Source organism: Lithobates pipiens, unplaced genomic scaffold (genome assembly GCF_037356315.1).
Source record: "Lithobates pipiens isolate NorthernLeopardFrog02 unplaced genomic scaffold, aLitPip1_a1.2 Scaffold_23, whole genome shotgun sequence".
NCBI classification, from domain to species: Eukaryota; Metazoa; Chordata; class Amphibia; order Anura; family Ranidae; genus Lithobates; species Lithobates pipiens.
In genome coordinates this window covers 163,014,053-163,033,575 of record NW_027507785.1, presented here as the reverse complement: position 1 = coordinate 163,033,575, position 19,523 = coordinate 163,014,053, and the positions used below count along the sequence as shown (strand labels likewise).

At 47.4% G+C, this 19,523-nt stretch overlaps 1 protein-coding gene and 1 pseudogene across 1 annotated transcript; both read left to right on the top strand.

The window, feature by feature from the left end:
- The first annotated feature begins 1,663 nt into the window (after nt 1–1,663).
- Nucleotides 1,664–1,782, top strand: LOC143928913 (5S ribosomal RNA; annotated as a pseudogene).
- An 11,337-nt stretch (nt 1,783–13,119) lies between these two features.
- Nucleotides 13,120–17,988, top strand: LOC143927002 (integrase/recombinase xerD homolog). Its single transcript, XM_077451005.1, has 2 exons — nt 13,120–13,277; nt 16,497–17,988. The coding sequence occupies exons 1-2, from the start codon at nt 13,157–13,159 to the stop codon at nt 17,471–17,473; spliced, it is 1,098 nt and encodes a 365-aa protein (XP_077307131.1). The 5' UTR covers nt 13,120–13,156; the 3' UTR covers nt 17,474–17,988.
- The last annotated feature ends 1,535 nt before the right edge of the window (nt 17,989–19,523 follow it).

Genomic DNA, 19,523 nt, shown 5'->3' with positions numbered 1-19,523 from the left:
ATGAATGTCTCCTTTAAGAAATAATGTTGTCAGGAGAATAATCCTTCCAGTTGATAATGGTCGTGTTCCTGTGCGCATGTTCGGTGGAACGGCGCTCTGGCGCATGCGCATTCACGGCCCGGCGCACTGAGGCATGCACATGCGCACTGGCGCTCGCTCAACGTGACCCTTGGGCTGCCTATAAAAGTTGCTCTGGTGCTCAGACAGCATGCTGGTTGGTCTTCAGCTTCCTGTTAAAACTTGATCCCATTTCCTGTACTTGATTGCCTTCTGTGACCCGGATTGATCTTGACTCGCACATCAGTGGAGGATAAACTTCCTTTCACCAGGCAGAAACTCCTGGCTAGTCTTTCTTTTGCGATGGAACAGCTATTTGAGGTTGTTTGGATATTTCAATCCAAAGAAATTCTAGTGGGAAAAGTACCCCCTTTTTTTTCATTTAAGTAAAGGAGTAAATACATTTTCATTTTTAAAAGCGCCTTCTTTTGTGCCAGGGGTGTCAGCCTCCAGGCAGTCACGATGGCTTCCGCCATCAGTTTCAATAGGTAATCCTCAGAGTTAACCCCAGGGAAAAAAAAGAGTTCTTGGGGGAGGAAAACCTACAAGATACTGTAGCCTCCTTATCAGGAGGTGCCCCACTAGCTCAATAGGGGGAATTCATTCATGCAGTTCTCTTGGACACGACAGGACGACGAATGAGGGACTTCCTCAAATAGCTCCAATCTGGAGTTCCAAGAATTCCCTCGTTTTTTCTCAGACGTTCCTAAGGATCCAGAGAAAAAGAAGTCTTTCTCTTTGCATGGAATTTATCCGATCAGTAGTCTTCTTCCTACAAGGAGGAGAACTTCTGGCAGATATTGACCTCAAGGATGCTTTTCTCCGTGTGCCGATCTTTCCCCGTTCACCAGAAATGTTTGCGCTTCAAGGTAGAAAATCTTTATTTCCAGTGTGTATAAGAGCCTGTCCTCTCCTTTAGCCAGGTTAAGGGCTTGAAGTATAAGGATACTGGCCTACTTAGACAATCTACTACTGCTAGGTCAATCGGTAACCCGTTTAAACCAAAGTCTGGTTACCGCAGTCAGCTACCTGGAATACTTGAGTTGGATCCTCAACCTAGTAAGATCCTCCTTAAAACCATCAAGGAGATTGCAGTGCTTAGGGCTGATCATAGATACAGTCCACTAAAGGGTATTTACCCCAGGAAAGAATCGGTTCCTTAAAAAGGAACCGATTCGGTGGGTTAACAAAGAAGAATCCTATTTATCTTTGCATGTGTTTATTAGGAAAGATGGTGGCTTCTTCAAGGCTGTTCCTTATATGCAGTTCCATTCAAGACTGCTGCAAAACAGTATCCTGTCAACTTGGAACAAAAAGATCCAAACTCTGGACTTCCCATTGCGTTTATCTGCCAATGTGCGTCAGAGCCTCAATTGATGGTCGATATTCAAGAATCTTCAAAAAGGAAGAGCCTTTCTACCAGTTACCTGGAAGGTGGTAGCAGATGCCAGCCCTTTGGGCTGGGGAGCAGTCCTGGCAGAAGCGTCTGTCCAAGGGAAATGGTCCAGATCAGAGATAACCTTGCCCATCAATATTCTAGAGATTCGGACAGTACGCCTGGCCCTGGAGGCCTGGACACTCAGGACTATTGTCCTGTCAGTATCCAGCCTACGGCCACATCACCCTGAAAGTGCCCTATCTCATCTGATCTCAGAGGCTATGCAGGGTCGGACTTGGTTAGTACCTGGATGGGAAACCGCCTGGAAATACCAGGTGCCGTAGGTGCAATCTGACAATGCCACAGCTGTGGCTTATCACCAACCCTGGGCAGCTTCCCCTTTTGCCCTGCCTTAAAGACGGCCCTGACTGATCGCGGGCATACCCGCGATCGTCTTACGGTGAGATGCTGATGTAAACAAGCATCTCCCCGTTCTACCTAATGACAATCAGGAGCGGTGATCAAGTGACGTGTAACACACAGCCCCTCCCCACAGTTAGAATCACTCCCTAGGACAGACTTAACCCCTACAGTGCCACCTAGTGGTTAACCCCTTCACTGCCAGTGAATTTTTTACAGTAATCAATGCAATTTTTTAGCATTGATCGCTGTATTAATGCCAATGGTCCCAAAAATGTGTGAAAATTGTCCGATGTGTCCGCCATAATGTCGCAGCAGTCAAAAAAAAAAAAAATAATATCACCAAGGGGGCACGAGAAGTTGTGCGGCCCAGAAAGAGGTGAATTTTTTTTCTGTCTTGGGCAGAAAACAACATTCCTTGCCTATCAGCAATTCCATTCCAGGAGGGGAGATTTGGCAGGCGGACTACTTGAGTCGCCAACTATTGTTTCAGGGTTCCTTCACCCCGTCATCATTCTGTCAATATGCCAAGGATGGGGAATTTCAGATGTTGGTCTATTGGTGTCTGGGTTCAACAACAAGATTACGAAATAGATGCCTTGGTATTTCCATGGGATCGGTTTTCACTGATCTATGCTCCTGTTCTGCTTCCGCGCTTTCTTCGTAGGAGCAATCACAAAGGGAAAGAGGTGATTCTTGTGGCCCAGCGTGGTCCAGGAGATATTGGTTTGATGAGATAATAAAGATGGTGGTAGGGCACCCTTGGTTCCTACCACTGTGACCAGACCTTCTTTAGCAAGGTCCGGTATTCCATCCTTCCTTACAAACGCTAAATTTAAATGGTTTGGCTATTGAGACCCACATTCTAAAATTAGACTGTGGACTGTCAACTTGAGTAGTTTCTACTTTGGTTATGCTATGAAGCTGGCCTCCAGTGTCATATATACTAAGGAAAATAAATCCAGGGGTCTGCACCCTAGGAAATATGTCATAGGTAGGATCCTTGAATTCCTACAGATGGGGGTTAGAAACAAAGCTGGCCCTGAGTAATATCAAAGGCCAGGTATCGGTCTTATCAGTGTGTTTTTTTCAACAACCACTTGCTTCTCACTCTCTGGTTTATAACTTATTCAGAGGGAAACGCTGATTAATCCTCCAGTTAGGTCACCCCTGAATCCTTGGGACTTAGAATTAGTCCTGTCAGCTTACAAAGACAGCCATTTTTTGAGCCAATACAGGATTTTTTCCTTGGTCCTCTTGATGAGGAACATCATTTTCCTGGTTGCCATATCTTCTGCAAGAAGAGTATAAGGGTTGGCTGCTCTTTCTTGTAAAGAGTCATATTTGATTATTCTTAAGGATAAGGTTGTATTACGGCCTCATCCTAATTTCCTTCCGAAGGTAGTGTCAGTTTTTTTTTCCCATTTAAACCAGGATATTATTCTGCCTTAATTTTTTCAGAACTTCATTCTCTGAAAGAAAGGTTACTACATTCTCTTGATGTGGTGAGAGCGGTCAAGGTGTATTTGAAGGTGACCGCTCAGATGCATAAAAACAGATTTTTTGTTTGTATTTCCTGACGGTCTTAAGAGGACAGTCAGCATCGGAATCTACAATTTCTAGGTGGATTCGTCAAGGAATTCCAAGCTTTTGGCGTAAAAGAAGAGAACACCTCCTTTTTTCATTTTAAAGGCACTCCACCAGGGCCATTAGTGCTTCTTGGGCAGTGCATCACTAAGCCTCCATGGCTCAGATCTGCAAGGCCGCAACTTGATCTTCAATCTATACATTTACCAGATTCTATCAAGTAGATGTAAAACATTATGAGGATATTGCCTTTGGGCGCAGTGTACTGCAGACTGCAGTATGAGTCCTCTAGTCTCTTGATGCCCTACTATTATGGGACATCCCACATAGTAACTACTATGCATTTGTGTCCCCTGATGTATGAAAAGAAAATAGGATTTTTAAAACAGCTTACCTGTAAAATCCTTTTCTTTGAAGTACATCAGGGGACACAGAGGTCCCTCCCTTCTTTGGTATACACTTAAATTGCTTTGCTACAAAACTGAAGTACTCCCACCAGCGGGAGGGGTTATAGAGGGAGTGCACTTTTGAATTCAGGGCGTGCCAGTGTCCATCACCTGAAGGTGGCCTATAGCCCAGGGCCGGTTCCCCCTTTTGCCCTGCCTTAAAGATGGCCCTGACTGATCGCGGGCATACTTGCGATCGTCTTACGGTGAGATGCTGATGTAAACAAGCCTCTCCCCGTTCTACCTAATGACAATCAGGAGCGGTGATCAAGTGACGTGTAACACACAGCCCCTCCCCACAGTTAGAATCACTCCCTAGGACAGACTTAACCCCTACAGTGCCACCTAGTGGATAACCCCTTCACTGCCAGTGATATTTTTACAGTAATCAATGCAATTTTTTAGCATTGATCGCTGTATTAATGCCAATGGTCCCAAAAATGTGTGAAAATTGTCCGATGTGTCTGCCATAATGTCGCAGCAGTCAAAAAAAATAAAAAAATAAAATAATAATAATAAAAAATAAAAAAACGCTGATCGCCGCCACTGCTAGTAAAAAAAAAAATAGTTTTTTCAATAAAAATGCTATAAAACTATCCCCTATTTTGTAGACGCTATAACTTTTGCACAAACCAATCAATAAACGCTTATTGCGTTTTTTTTTACCAAAAATATGTAGAAGAATACATAGCAGCCTAAACTGAGGGAAAAAAAAATGTATATCGTTTTTTGGGGATATTTATTATAGCAAAAAGTAAAAACGAATGTGTTTTTTTCAAAAATTGTCGCTATTTTTTTGTTTATAGCGCAAAAAATGAAAACTGCAGAGGTGATCAAATACCACCAAAAGAAAGCTCTATACGTACAGCCGTGCAATTGTCAGTTAAACAAAGCCGTGCCGAATCGCAAAAAGTGCCCTGGTCAGGAAGGGGGTAAATTCTTCCAGAGCTAATAGTTAATGCGATAATAATGAAGCTGCTTTTCTAGTGATACTGATGGAGTTCTGCCAAACGTATTTTAAAAGGCTTTTATTTTCTAGTGATATCAAGAATAATATTGTTAGTCTTTTTTTTTTTTTTTTGGGCAAGTTACCACAACACCATTATACTGTATTTTTTAACCACTTCAGCCCCGGAAGAATTTACCCCCTTCCTGACCAGAGCACTTTTTGCGATTCGGCACTGGATCGCTTTAACTGACAATTGCGTGGTTGTGCGACATGGCTCCCAAACAAAATTGACATCATTTTTTTCCCACAAATAGGGCTTTTTGGTGGTATTTCACCCCTAAGGTTTTTATTTTTTGCCCTATAAACAAAAAAAGAGCGACAATTTGGAAAAAAACGCATTCTTTTTTTACACTTTGCTATAATAAATATCCCCCAAAAATATATATATAAAAAAATGTTATTCCTCAGTTTAGGCCGATGCCTATTTGTTATATTCTTAATATCTAAATTTTAATTGGCTTTATTATACTTTATTTAGAATATGAATATTCCATACTGTGTGAAAGAAAACTTTGAATCAATTAATTCTATGTTATGACTTGCGATAATTGAAAAAGTAAACATTTAAAACCTGTCAGGATTTTGAGAAATATTGTATATTTTATATATATATGCTTTTAGAAATCTATGTATGTAAATGAGATGATGTTTAAAGTCTAAAGTTCTCCCTTCCCCCCTACATCCTGTCATTAAGAATTTTACCAGACAGATTTTAGATTGCTATAGTAACCACTCATTAGCCCACACTTTTGTAAAGGAGGAGTTATCTTTCGGCCGCGAAATTAGAAACTTTTGCTGATATAGTCAAAAGATTGGAGAGCTGGCTTCCTCTTGAAAGTTCTGCAGCCTAGAAGGAACATCTCAGCTACATTCAGCATACAAAGGGTTATTCCGCCATTTTAGACAATAGAGCACACATTAATTTGAAGAAACATTATTTTTAAAGATATTAATGATAATCATTGTACTATTTTTTCTAAGTATTCTTTTATATTTAAATGTGTACAAATAAATACACATTTTTGAATTACGCTGACTCAGAACTAATTAAGGAAATTCGTCTCACAATCTCAATCGGTCTCACCAGATATATATAAGAGATATATATAAGACATTTGAAATATTGAGACATTGCAACCATTTATTACAGTATTCTTCTACATATTTTTGGTAAAACAAATCGCAATAAGCGTTTATTGATTGGTTTGCGCAAAAGTTATAGAGTTTACAAAATGGGGGATAGTTTTATGGCATTTTTATTAATATTTTTTTTTTACCAGTAATGACGGCGATCAGTGATTTTTATCGTGATTGCGACATTATGGTGGACACATCGGACATTGACACATTTTTGGGACCATTGTCATTTATACAGCAATCAGTGCTATACAAATGCACTGATTCCTGTGTAAATGACATTGGCGGTGAAGGGGTTAAGTGTGCCCTGAGGAGTGTGTCTAACTGTGGGGGGGCGTGGCTACATGTGACATGTCACTGATCTCTGCTCCCGATCACAGGGAGCAGACATCAGTGACAATGTCACTAGGCAGAACATATTTACCTTCCACCCAGCTTCCACAGAAGAGAGGGTGACATTACGATCCTTCCTGCAAGATGCTAGAAATGCTGACCATTTCAAACCTTATGAGAAGAATCTGCAGGACTCTCTGCTTCTGAGATTTTTTCCAGGTGTCACTATGGTGATGTCAATCAAGGATTTTTGACACCCTAGGCGAAATCTCATGTTGCCGCCCCCCCCCCCCCCCCAGCTCATCTGTGCCCATTAAATTCAGCCTCACCAGTACCAATCAATGCAGCCTCACCTGTGCCCATCAAATACAGCCTCACCTGTGCCCGTCAAATACAGCCTCACCAGCGCCCGTCAAATACAGCCTCACCAGCGCCCGTCAAATACAGCCTCACCAGCGCCCGTCAAATACAGCCTTTACCAGCGCCCGTCAAATGCCGCCTCACCAGCGCCCGTCAAATGCAGCCTCACCAGCGCCCGTCAAATGCAGCCTCACCAGCGCCCGTCAAATGCAGCCTCACCAGCGCCCGTCAAACGCAGCCTCACCAGCGCCCGTCAAATGCAGCCTCACCTGTGCCCATCAATGCAGTCTCACCAATGCTCATTAATGCCGCTTCACTCCTGCCAATCAATGCATCCTCTCGTATCTCAGCCAGCAACTGTTTTTACTCACCACACCAGGTGACGGTCTTGGGCTCAGCAAACTGCTTTGTATCTGACGACATGACCCTGTGCTTGGTGGTCCTTGCTTGCAAAAATGTTAAACTCTGATGTGCCTGCCTTGGTTGGTGCCTCCTCCAGGCTCCACCTGTCACCAAGCCCGGAGCGCCGCAAACAGGCGCCACGCTATAGCCCATGAGTGACTCTGCTCTAGTGACACTGCCAGGACAGACGAGGAGAGCGCGCACAGGGGGGGCAGGCAGGTGACATGGACAGGTGCCAGGAGGTTTGTGACACAGACAGGTGACAGGTCTGTGACACGGACACAAACCATGAAGCAGATCGGCCTCCATAGGGGCAGGGGTGGGGGGTTGCGGGTGCTGTCCAACCTCCAGAGCGGCTGTCTGGTTGATAGTTGCTGGCTCTGTGGACAGAGCGGGAGTAGGATCACCAGCAGCCAAACGCCCTAGGCAGCAGTGCGCCCTAGGCGGCTGCCTTGTCCGCCTAGTGGTAGCAGTGGCCCTGCAATCACGTCTAGGTGCCAAAGGTGGAAGCTGAGTGGGAGTATATTTCCAAATTTTCTTTCACGGGTTTCTTTTTTTGTACAGCATTAATGCACCTCTTTAGAATGGTGTTAAGAAGGCCTGATGTATAAGTGGACCTTGCTTTTTAGTGTATATTCTGCTTTCACAGCTTAGGATCTGCAATGTGCCTGCATTTGCCTTACATCCCCTCTATAATTTTATTTTCAGGCTTGCTGAAGCAGCTACTAAACTTTGACCACTTTGTGCCTGTGATCATGAATGCTTCCATCTGGCTAGAAGAAGAATCAGAAGACACACCTACGTTACATGCACAAAATCCTTTGCCTCTTCTGTTGAAAAAAGTAATGTACAATATTCTTTTAATACAAGAGCCCATTAACAAAAGTCAAGTTCATTGTGGTACGCTTAACATTTATTTTTCTAAAGTGCCTTTGTCAGGATAGCTAATTTATAAATTTTATAATATTATAACTGGACTGCTTAACACCCCACAACAAATGGAAAGTTTGACCTACCTTCACATAGGTGCATTGTGACTGTGCATCTGTGTGCCATTAATTTGTCATTATATATGGTTTTCTTCTAGATATTACTAAGCAAAGAAGAATTTTTACAGATTGCAAGTGCACAATGCATTGCTGCAGTTCTTGTGCTTTCTCCATCCGTCTATGCACCAGCATTTATTTATGCTGACATTCCAGGTAAACTTTTTTAAAGCTCTTTAGTGTACAAATCATTATATATTATTTTTTTCATTTATTTCAAGTATAAAACAGCCATAACAAAAAATACAATAAAATATAGCTTATTTTTTTATAAATGCAGACCGGACCATTTTGCTGGTCAAAGACCAGACCACTTTTTGTGATTCGGCACTGCGTCGCTTTAACTGACAATTGCGTGGTCGGGCGACGTGGCTCCCAAACAAAATTGACGTCCTTTTTTTCCCACAAATAGAGCTTTCTTTTGGTGGTATTTGATCACCCCTGCGGTTTTTATTTTTTGCACTATAAACAAAAATAGAGCGACAATTTTGAAAAAAACACATTATTTTTTACTTTTTGTTATAATAAATATCCCCCAAAAATATATAAAAAAACATTTTTTTCCCTCAGTTTAGGCCGATACGTATTCTTCTACATATTTTTGGTAAAAAAATCGCAATAAGCGATTATTGATTGGTTTGCGCAAAAGTTATAGCGTTTACAAAATAGGGATAGTTTTATAGCATTTTTATTAATAATTTTTTATTATTTTTTTTTTTACTAGTAATGGCGGCGATCAGCGATTTTTATTGTGACTGCGACATTGTGGGGGACCCATCGGACATTTTTGACACATTTTTGGGACCATTGTCATTTATACAGTAATCACTGCTATATAAATGCAGTGATTCCTGTGTAAATGACACTGGCAGTGAAAGGGTTAACCAGTGGGTGGCAGTGTAGGGGTTAAGTGTTCCTAGGGGTGTGTTACTAACTGTGGGGGGGTTGGGCTTTCATTTAGTGAACACTGATCTCTGCTCCAATCACATGGAGCAGAGATCAGCGTCACTAGTTGCTAGGCAGAATGGAGAAATGCTGTTTACACGGCATTTTCTCCATTCAGCCGTCCCGTGAGACGATCGCGGGTATGCCTGCGGCGATCGAGTCCGCGGGTCCCGCGACCGGACTCACGGGGGTCCCTACCAGCGCGGTGGCAGGGAGGCATTGAAGATTGGACGTACACGTACGCCAATATGCCTGCCCGTGCCATTCTGTCGACGTACATCGTCGTGCGCTGGTCCGGAAGTGGTTAAAAAGACAGTTGTGCTGGCAATGTAATAAAGAGACTGGGACACTACTACATTTTGGCTGTGTCCTTTAATTACAGCATTATGGAAGGATGTGGGGAAGATGATCAAAAAAGTTACATTTGTTGACCTTGGTTTGGAGCCTTTGGGCTATCTCTTGCATTTAAATGAACAACAGCTTCACCACTATAGAAAGACACTGTTAGCACAAATGCTGAATGCTGCCTGGGCTTGTATTCCAGACTTGTGGAAGTCCACTACTACACCTTCTCTGAAACATTGGTTCTCTAGGATAGATGAAATTAGGACAATGGAATTTTTGACAGTGTCTCTCTATGGTAGAGAGGAGGAGTGTACCCCTCAATATCTTGATTGCATTTCTGCCTAGGTTGGGAGGGTGGATTCATAAGGATGAGGTGGGCCCTGATGGGGGAACCCCAGGGGGTGGGGCAGGGGGTGAAGCAGTGAAGGTTCTGAGTTTGATATTTACATTTTTCTTTTTTCTTTTTTTTTTTTTCCTTTTGTATTTCTCTTTCTTTCCCTCCATTTTTTAGTAGATTTTGTCTCCGGACCCCCATTGATGGGGTCAGGTGAAAGGTTTTTCATCTTAAAGTAGTTAAGTTAAGGTATAAGTAATATAGGTTAACAATTTCAGTAATTGATGTATATAGAGATATTTTGGAGGTTACTATTTGATTTGAAGTGAATTTGCATTAGGGTGGCGTATTCATTTATATTCTGCATTAATCTCTATAATTTTAATAAATGTCAATGTTGGCCTATTAGATGTATATGTTTAGTGAAGTTGATTTTGTAATAGGTTCATTTCTTTGTTTGTCTTTTTTTTTTCTACATGATTGTTTTATTTTATATTTGGAAAAATCTTTGAATAAAGAATTATATGAAGAAAAAAAAAAAGACATTTGCTGGTAGATTTTGGAAATTGCTGTAATTTATTGCAGGCTGTATCTTAATGAGAGAGAAATAATGTAGACAAGAGTGTTGCAGAAAACTTGGGATTAGATAACAGACCTGGCCTATCAAACTGTAATGTCATATAGTGCATTTTGAAAGTGGCATTTCAATGTTATTGCCACATGAGAATCTCATGACAATAGCACTTGTTTCAAGACAGAAGAAAGTTGCAGGTTATACATTAGGCAATGCTATCATTCATCCTCTACAGTAGTTCCCCTAAGAACTTATGGAGTACCCTGCACAGATAAGAACATTGCTAACTATACATCTGGGAGTAGGCTATGTCATGGTCAGGGAAAGAGGGTGAAGATGGTTAGGTTTTACAGCAAACTCATGCTTTTTGCATTCAGGATAAAGCAGCCAGGTTACTTTAAAGTCTCATTGACACAGGTGTACCAAAGTGTACATCCGTGTGAGGGGTGTGTTTGCCGGAAGGGAATGCACAGGTGTTTTGTGAATCCACGTGCATGTAGTCCCATTCATGTCATTTGTGACACAGTGGCTGCATGGACACAACCACTGCTCCCAATCTCACATCTGTCTGGGTGTGTTTACATGCTCCCACACTCACCTTCATGCACACAGATGTTAACCTGGGAGCAGTGGTTGTGTCCATGCAGCCACTGTGTCACAAATTACATGCATAGGACTACATGCACGTGGATGCACAAAACACCTGTGCATCCTATACAGGCTAAGTACGCCTCTCACATGGATGTATGCTTAGGCATGCCCATGTGAACAAGGTTTTATTGTGAACATAGTGTATGGGTGCTGCTCAACCTGTGGCCCTCCAGCTGTTGTGGAACTACCAGTCCCATCATGCCTCTGTCTTTGGATGTCTTGCTTGTAACTGTCTGCCTTGCACTGTCTCATGGGACTTGTAGTTCTGCAACAGCTGGAGGGCCACATGTTGAGCACCTATAGCGTATACTTAAAGTGGAGGGCCACCCTGAAAAAAAAAATACATAAAAAATTTGAAAAAAATAAAAAGAAATAAAAAATGTTTTTTTAACTTACCAGAAATGCCTGTTGCTAGGCACATCATCCTAATCTGCCTCTTCCTCCTCCGCGGAGATCTTCTTTCCTCTCTCATCCGTGCGGCGTCTTCTGGGTAATGGGTCGCGCTGTGTTCTGGGAACTGTGTGTCCCAGAACACAGCGCATCCCATTCACTCACGCATGCGCAGTAGGAAACGGGCAGTTAAGCCGCAAGGCTCCACTGCCTGTTTCCCTTAGATAGAATGGCGGCGCCGGGACCCGAGAGCCAAGGGATGGGTCGGCCTCGGGCGGCCGACATCGCGGGCGCCCTGGACAGGTAAGTGCTTATTAAAAGTCAGCAGCTACAGTGTTTGCAGCTGCTGACTTTTAATTTATTTATTTTTTTAAACCGGCCCTCCTCTTTAATGTTCCTTCACTACTGCTCTGTTCTGTACTGGGACCAAAGGGAAATACCTTTTCCTTCTCGGTATAGAAGAGTATGTGACTTAAGCCATATACATACTATTAACCTCCCTGGCGGTATAATTCATTCTGGTTTTAGGTGCTGAAAGCGGTACAATTATATTGCATGGAAATTTGGCGTTTTATATTGTAGTCCTGTAATTATTAGGAATAACTCTCTTAAATCTGTTCAAACCAGAGTCTAGTAGACATCCCGGGTATGATAAAGTTTATAATATAATAAAGAATAATAAAAATTATTCAATAATGTAATCAAATCCTAAAACACTGAAAAAGGGACACTTTTTGGTTGCTATGGACAATCTCCAAATTTCAGGCAGAAAAAACAGTATTTTTAATATAAAAGTGCATGCAGGGCACTGCACAGACCACTAGGGACAAAGGGGGTGTGTAATTTTTTAATACAGTACTGTAATCTGTAAGATTACAGTGCTGTGTGTGTTTTGTGTCTTTTTACTTTTTTGAATTTGGCGCCGATCTCCGCTCCCGTGCGCCGTAACGTCGCAGGGAACGGAGCTCGGCGGCATTCGGCACTGTGTGAATCAAGCGGAGGACAGCTCGATCACACAGCGCGGAGGACATCACTGGATCCAGGGGACAAGGTAAATAACTCTCCCTGTGTCCTCTCTGCATCCAGCGATGCGATCCCGAGTCTGGCTTGGGGTTACCGCTTGTGTTAGTAAAATCCCAACCCGAGCCAGACTCGGGATTACCGCTAGGAAGGTTAAGGCCCGTACAAACAGTCAGAAAATCTGAAGATAAATGATCTGACGATTTTCTGATCGTTAATATGCTGCTTTTGACAGCCGATTACGAATTTTCGGCAGACAAAAACTGGATATGCAGGCTTGAAAATTTTTGTCTGATGTGACCATAACGTCCGATTTTCTTTTCATTAGTACGATTCCACATACAAAATACTTTAACACATTGCGTCACTTCTGACATTGAATTCTGTCATCAGAAAATTTTCTGATGGTGAGTACCCTCCTCTTCACTTTCGATTTGAGACTAGCATCAAACAAAAAACTGACAAAAATCCATTCAATAATCTAAACGTCTGTACAAGAGAAGCACGGATTATGAATGCAATGATATAAGGAGTGCTGGACATGACAGTGTGGATGAGGGACACAGAGGGTTAAGCTTTATGGGTGGAGTTCAGGAAAAGGTTTGCAGGAAACAAGTTCAGTGTAGGGGAGGGGTCACATAAAAGGGAGAGGTGTGGCTTTAGGGAATCATTCGGAGCCCAGTGTGACACAGAGGAGGCAGTTTTTTCGCTGCTCCTCTGCTATGGCGGACCTCGAGGGACTCTTCGCGCGGCTGCGACGGGCGGCGGAGGTGCACGGTGCGGACTGGCTGCGGGACCGTGTGGGTGACCTGGCGGACGGCGATGTGGACGGCGGCGGGACAGGTGAGGTTCCACTGCGCGCGCGGAGGTCTCGGCCTCCGGCGCGTTTTTCTCCTGGGCCTACTCCTCGGCCGCCTCGTGACTCCCGGAGCCCGGGGGTGGACCGATCGGTCCCCCCGGCAAAACGGCAGGTTCTCGGTTCCCCCCGGTCCGGGCGGTCGTTGCGCCGCCGACCGGAGGGGGGCGGGGCTTCGCGGCCGCATGGAAATGGCGCCGGGACCGCACGGGGCCCGGTGGAGGTGGGGGGGAGTGTGGATGGCTCTGGGTCGGCAGGCCAAGGGGGGGTGCACGTGGCGGGGGATCTGCGGCATGCTGGGTCTGGGGCCAGCATCCGCGCGGTGGGGGGGAAGGGGGCGCTCCGGGGGGGTCACATGCTGGAAGGGGGGGAGGGTGGGTCGCAGAAGGCTGCCAAGGTGCCTGGCAGGGCTGGTTTTAGACGCCGGCATGCCGGGGGCGGCGGGGGGAGGAGGACATTGCCTGCAGTCCCGGATCGCAGGGACCGGATGGACCGCGCGGAGCACAGGGGGATGGCCGCGTCCCCGGTGCGCGCTGGAGAGGTCGGTTCGGAGAGCGAGCTGTCCCAGGAGGAGGAGGGGTCCTTTTCTGCACCTGGACTGGTAACGGTCGCCGAGGCCCCTGGGGGCCCGGGTAAGTTGCGGGAGTCTACATTGCTGGCGGATGCCTTGCGGGATCTGATGGGGGTGGCGCAGGGGGGTGCGGTGCCCACGGGATCCCGGGACGTATTGGGGGGGGTTGCGGCAGGTTCAGCGCAGGGGGCGGGGCCTGTGGCCCCGGGGGGGCCGTCAGGTCAGTTGCAGGAGCTGTTGGGGGGGCTGCAGGCCCTGGTTGGTAAGTTTGCTGGGGGCTCCGGGTCGCCTCAGGTGGCCCCCTGGATGGGTAATGTGGGGGGGGCCGGGGGGGCGGAGGTCATTCCTGCGCGGGATTCACCGCCTGCTGCGGTGTCGGGGAGCATGGATGCGGGGGCCGTGGGCTCGGGGGTCCCCCCGGTGCCCGCGGACCCGGGGGCGCGGTCTGACCTGGTTAGGATCGCGGATGCTGCCCGGTGCGAAGTCTATGTTTGTTTCGAAGGCCCATTGGGGGCGCATTTGAAGCAGGAGGTGCGGGACAAGATCGGCAAGGGTGAGTATGTGGAGATTTTCTCTTTGCTCCCCCTCGAGAAATTTAATTTGGACAGGGTTAAGCCGGACAGTTCCAAGAAGGACGACGAGGAAAAACGTAGGTATCGGCTGATCCCGCGCACATTTGCAAATTGGCTTCAGGCGTTCGCTATCTTGGCTAGCGTGATAGGGGAAAAGAACCCCGAGCATTGCTCGGCGTTATTTTGTTACCTGGACGCGATTGGGGAGGCTCACCGAGTGTATGGAGGGCTGGCTTGGCTGCGCTATGATGAGCAGTTTCGTCAGCGTAAGGCAGTGCGGGCTGACCTGCGGTGGGATCACAAGGACATAAGCCTCTGGATGAGGCTTATGTCTGCTCCGCGGGCGCCCACTCCGTTTCTTCAGGGGGGGGCCGGGAGTGCGTCTTCCTCGGGACTGCCGGCCGGAAAGAAGTGGGGGGTGTGCTGGCCCTTCAATGAAGGGGCTTGTAAATTCGGAGGCGCGTGCCGCTTCAAGCATGAGTGCTCCGGGTGCGGCGGCACCCACCCCCTGTCCCGCTGTTTCAAAAAGGGTCAGCGGGCCGGTGCCGCCGGTCAAAAAAGGGATGACGCCGGTGAACCTGGGAAGGATGCTTCCTTTCCTAAATAGGTATCCGGATGGTGCGGCGGCGCGGGGGTTAATTCTGGGTTTTCGGGACGGTTTTAGGATTCCCTGTTCTTTGGGAGGGGTGCCGCCGTTGGCCAGGAATTTGCGTTCGGCTTTAGATCACCCGGGGGTGGTGGATGATAAATTGGGTAAAGAGGTGGCGCTGGGCCGGATGGGTGGTCCTTTCGAAGTGCAGCCGTGGGGGGACCTGGTGGTCTCCCCGTTGGGTGTAGTTCCTAAGAAGGAGCCGGGGAAGTTTCGCTTGATTCATCACCTGTCTTTTCCAAAAGGGGGGTCGGTCAATGATTTCATTGACCCGGAGGCGTGTACGGTTTCCTACACGTCTTTTGACGCGGCGGTACGGTGGGTCAGGCGGTATGGTCGTGGGGCTCTCATGGCCAAGGCGGATGTGGAATCGGCGTTTCGCCTTCTGCCGGTCCACCCGGACAGCTTCCGGCTGTTGGGATGCCATTGGCGGGGCAAGTTTTATGTGGACTTGTGCCTGCCCATGGGTTGTTCCATTTCATGCGCCTATTTTGAAGCTTTTAGTTCATTCTTGGAATGGGTGGTGAGAGATGTTTCGGGCCTGGAGTCGGTCATCCACTATTTGGATGATTTTCTGTGCGTGGGCCCGCCTGCCTCCAATGTGTGTGCGATTCTTCTGTCCACGTTGCAGCACATTGCGGGCAGGTTCGGGGTGCCGTTGGCGGGGGATAAGACGGAGGGCCCGGTGACGGAATTGAGTTTTCTGGGAATCGTGATTGATTCTGTGGCAATGGAGTGTCGATTGCCAGAGAATAAATTACGGGATCTGCAGGCGGAGTTGGCAGGCATGCAGGGCCGGCCGAAGGTTCAGCTTCGGGCCCTGCAGTCCCTGTTGGGCAAGCTGAATTTCGCTTGCCGGATCATCCCTATGGGCCGTGTGTTCTGCCGACGGCTGTCGGGGGCCACTGCCGGGGTAACCGCCCCTACCCACTTCGTGCGTTTGCGAAGGGAACACCGGGAGGACCTGCGGGCTTGGCATGAATTTTTGGAGTCGTATAATGGGCGGGCTATGTGGATGTCGGGGCCAGTGAGCAACTTCGATGTGGAGTTGGTTACTGACGCGGCTGGCTCAACGGGTTATGGGGCATTTTTCCGGGGTCGGTGGAGTGCGGAACCTTGGCCACGCTCATGGGAGGTTGCGGGGTTGTTGGGCAATTTGGTTTTGCTAGTTTTTTTCCCGATAGTGGTGGCATTGGAGTTATGGGGGGCGGAGTTTCGTAATTTGAAGTTGCGCATCAATTGCGATAACATGGGGGTGGTCCAGGTCCTCAATCGGATGACTGCTTCTTCCCCCCCGGTCATCCGGCTGCTGCGACACCTGGTCTTTCGATGTTTGCGGCTCAATGTTTACGTTTATGCTGTGCACATACCTGGGGTGGAGAATTCTTTGGCTGACTCGCTCTCTCGTTTTCAGTGGGACAAGTTCCGGCAGCTGGCGCCGGGAGCGGAGGAGTCGGGGGCGCCATGCCCCGGGTGGATGTGGGAACTTCCCTTGGAATCGCCGCAGGTTGGTTAAAAAGGTCGTTGAGTGAGGCTACATGGTCCGCTTATTCTAGAGTGTGGGCGGAATGGTGGGCGTTCCTGCGGGAGGTTGGAGTGGCTGGTCGGGGCTCCGACCGGCGCTGGGTGGTATTGTACTGGGTTGCCCGGAACATTGAGACGGGCCTGTCTCCCGCATCTATTGAGCGGAAGCTGGCGGGGTTGGCCTTTTTGTTCAAACTGTGGGGGGAGCCGGACGGGACGAAGGATTTTTGGGTGAGGCAAACGTTGAAGGGGTACAGGAGGGATTGGAAGGGTAGGGATGCGCGCCGGCCGGTGTCATTTGACAATCTGGTGGCAATTTGTTCTCGGCTGGTGGACGTTTGCTCGTCTGCTTACGAGACCGTCCTGTTTACGGCAGCGTTTTCGCTGGCGTTTTATGGGGCTTTTAGGATTGGGGAGTTGGTGTGTCGCTCAAAACGGGTGGCTGGGGGTCTGTTGGATCAGGACGTGCAGGTGGTTGCGGATCGGGTGAGTATACGGTTGCGTAGGTCTAAGACTGATCAACGGGGCAAGGGAGTGGCGATTACGCTGCTCGCCCTGCCGGGCTCGGTAGTGTGCCCGGTGGCGGCGGTACGGGCTTTCCGGGCGGTGCGGCCTGGGAGGGCGGGCCCCTTTTTGGTGCACGAGGAGGGCTCTTTTCTATCCCGTTTTCAGTTTGTGTCGGTCTTTCGGCAATGCCTGAGGGCGGTGGGTTTGGATGAGCGGGACTACGCGTCCCACTCTTTTCGGATTGGGGCGGCCACGGAGGCGGCTCGATGTGGGCTGGAGGAGGCGGTGGTTCGCCGGATTGGTAGATGGGAGTCCCGGAGGTTCCGGTCCTATGTCCGGCCGCAGTTGCTACTGGGGTAAGGATGGTGCGGCTGGGGGTTGTTTGCTGTGGGATTTATGGGGGGGAGGACTGTGCTTGTAACATTCCTTTGGTTGTTGTGTTATTTCTCTTGTTTTCATTCCAGATGGAGGTTCTCAACGCCTCGTTTGGATCCTGGGGCATTCGTACGTCTGCTGGGGGGCCAGGAGAGGTGATTCTCTACCAGCAGGCAGGCAATTAGGTATCCCCAGGGAGGTAGCTAGGGTGATGTGGTTGGGTTTCCCGGGCATGAGGTGGGAGCGTGTCATGAGGGAGGTGGAGCGTTTCGCTTTGAGGGATAGGCCCCCGGATGTGCTGGTCGTTCATGCGGGGGGCAATGACCTGGGAGTTCGAAAAGTGAAGGACATTTTGGCGGATATCAAGGCTGATGTGTTGCGCATGCGAGTCCTTTTCCCGGGCACCATTTTGGTGTGGTCAGACATTGTGGCCAGAACGGTGTGGCGGGGGGCCAGGTCTTTAGCCAGCCTTGAGAAAACCAGGATTAGGGTTAATAAGGTTGTTGTGCAGAACGGGGGCATTGTGGTAAGACACAGGGAATTGGAGGTGAATGTAGGGCTTTATCTTAGGCGGGATGGCGTTCATCTATCGGATGTGGGGATTGACCTCTGGTCCTTTGGCTTACAGGAGGGCATACAGAAAGCTCTTCGGGTGTGGGGCGGCCCTCAAGGTTGAGGGGGTCACCCTTTCGGGCTGTGGCGGTGTGTTTTCTGGTGGTTTCTGACGGTAGACAGGTACTCAGAAGGGATCTGAGGGTGTGGGGGGCTCATCTAACGATCGGCCCCTCTGGGTATTCCTGAACGTTGGAGGGAATACGGTTATGTTCACTGGCGGAAGTTGTCTCCGACCGGTCACAGGTGGAGGCCTTTGGGAAGTTGGTCAGGTGTACCGCAGTGATTGGGTATTGGCTTAAGTGTGGTCACCGTCAGAGATCACCAGAATGGGCAGTTAATGTTAATTTAAATGTGGTTTAATGTTAATAAAGTTATTTATATTTATATATTTATATATATATTTATATATTTATATATTTTCATATTTACAAGTTATTGGAGTAATTTTGAGTTATGTTTAATAAAGGCTGTTGTGGCCAGTTTACTCCAACCTATGGTGTGGTCTCGTTTCTAATAGATAAGGAATAGTATAAGGGGAACATTCAGACTACACTAGTCAAGGCTTCATACTCCATACACACCATTAGATTTTATGCAGATTTTTGTCTTCAGATATACCCAAACCATATAATATGAGGTCAAGCCTCAATAAACTCACACTAGTTACATAAGGTATTCCTTTGCTAATAGTAGCTAAATGGAGGGGCAGGGGAGTAAAGGAAGGTGTCACATACCAGTATGAGGAGCCCAAGATGGCGAGGGTGGCTTCTAGGAGCACTCTTGTTTGAGCGTCCATGGAAGTTGAGGCAGGGCCTTCAAGACACGATGGAAGGGCACAAGTGTCAACGTCCAGATACTGAAGACTGGAACTTAAAGTGGTTGTATAGTCGATTTAGGTACTTTTAGCTACAGGAAAGCCTATAATAAGGCTTACCTGTAGGTGAAAAAAATATCTCCTAAACCTGTACAGTTTAGGAGATATTCCCCTCGCAATGCACCGCTGACTGACAGCGGCCCATGCGCACAGGGGATTTTCGGCTGGAAGTCCGGCAGACTCCAGACCCTGCCGGGAAGAAATCTCCCGTGCGCGGAAGAAACGCAGAGGGAACATATCAGCTCCCTCGGCTTGGATCAGGCCAGATGTCGGGGCCTCGTTCTAAGGTAAGTATTTCATAATGAGCTAGTATGCGGTGTATACTAGCTCATTATGCCTTTTCTTTTGCAGGTGAGTTAAAAAAAAGTATACAACCGCTTTAAAGCAGTAGTAAACCTAAGGAAAAAAAAAGTTTCCTCCTGCAAGGTAATGTCATAATGTGCTAATATGCATTGCATACTAGCAAGTTATGAAGGACTTACGTTTGAAACAAAGCCCTCCAGCGATCTACTGTCACCACTGACAGGGCTTCCACCTTCACCCGGT

Excerpts from the sequence above, each read along its gene's own strand:
- LOC143927002 (XM_077451005.1), top strand. The coding sequence starts at position 13,157 with ATGGCGGACCTCGAGGGACTCTTCGCGCGGCTGCGACGGGCGGCGGAG. Across the intron at positions 13,278-16,496 it reads TGTGGACGGCGGCGGGACAG|TGGGACAAGTTCCGGCAGCT; the intron begins GTGAGGTTCCAC and ends TCTCGTTTTCAG.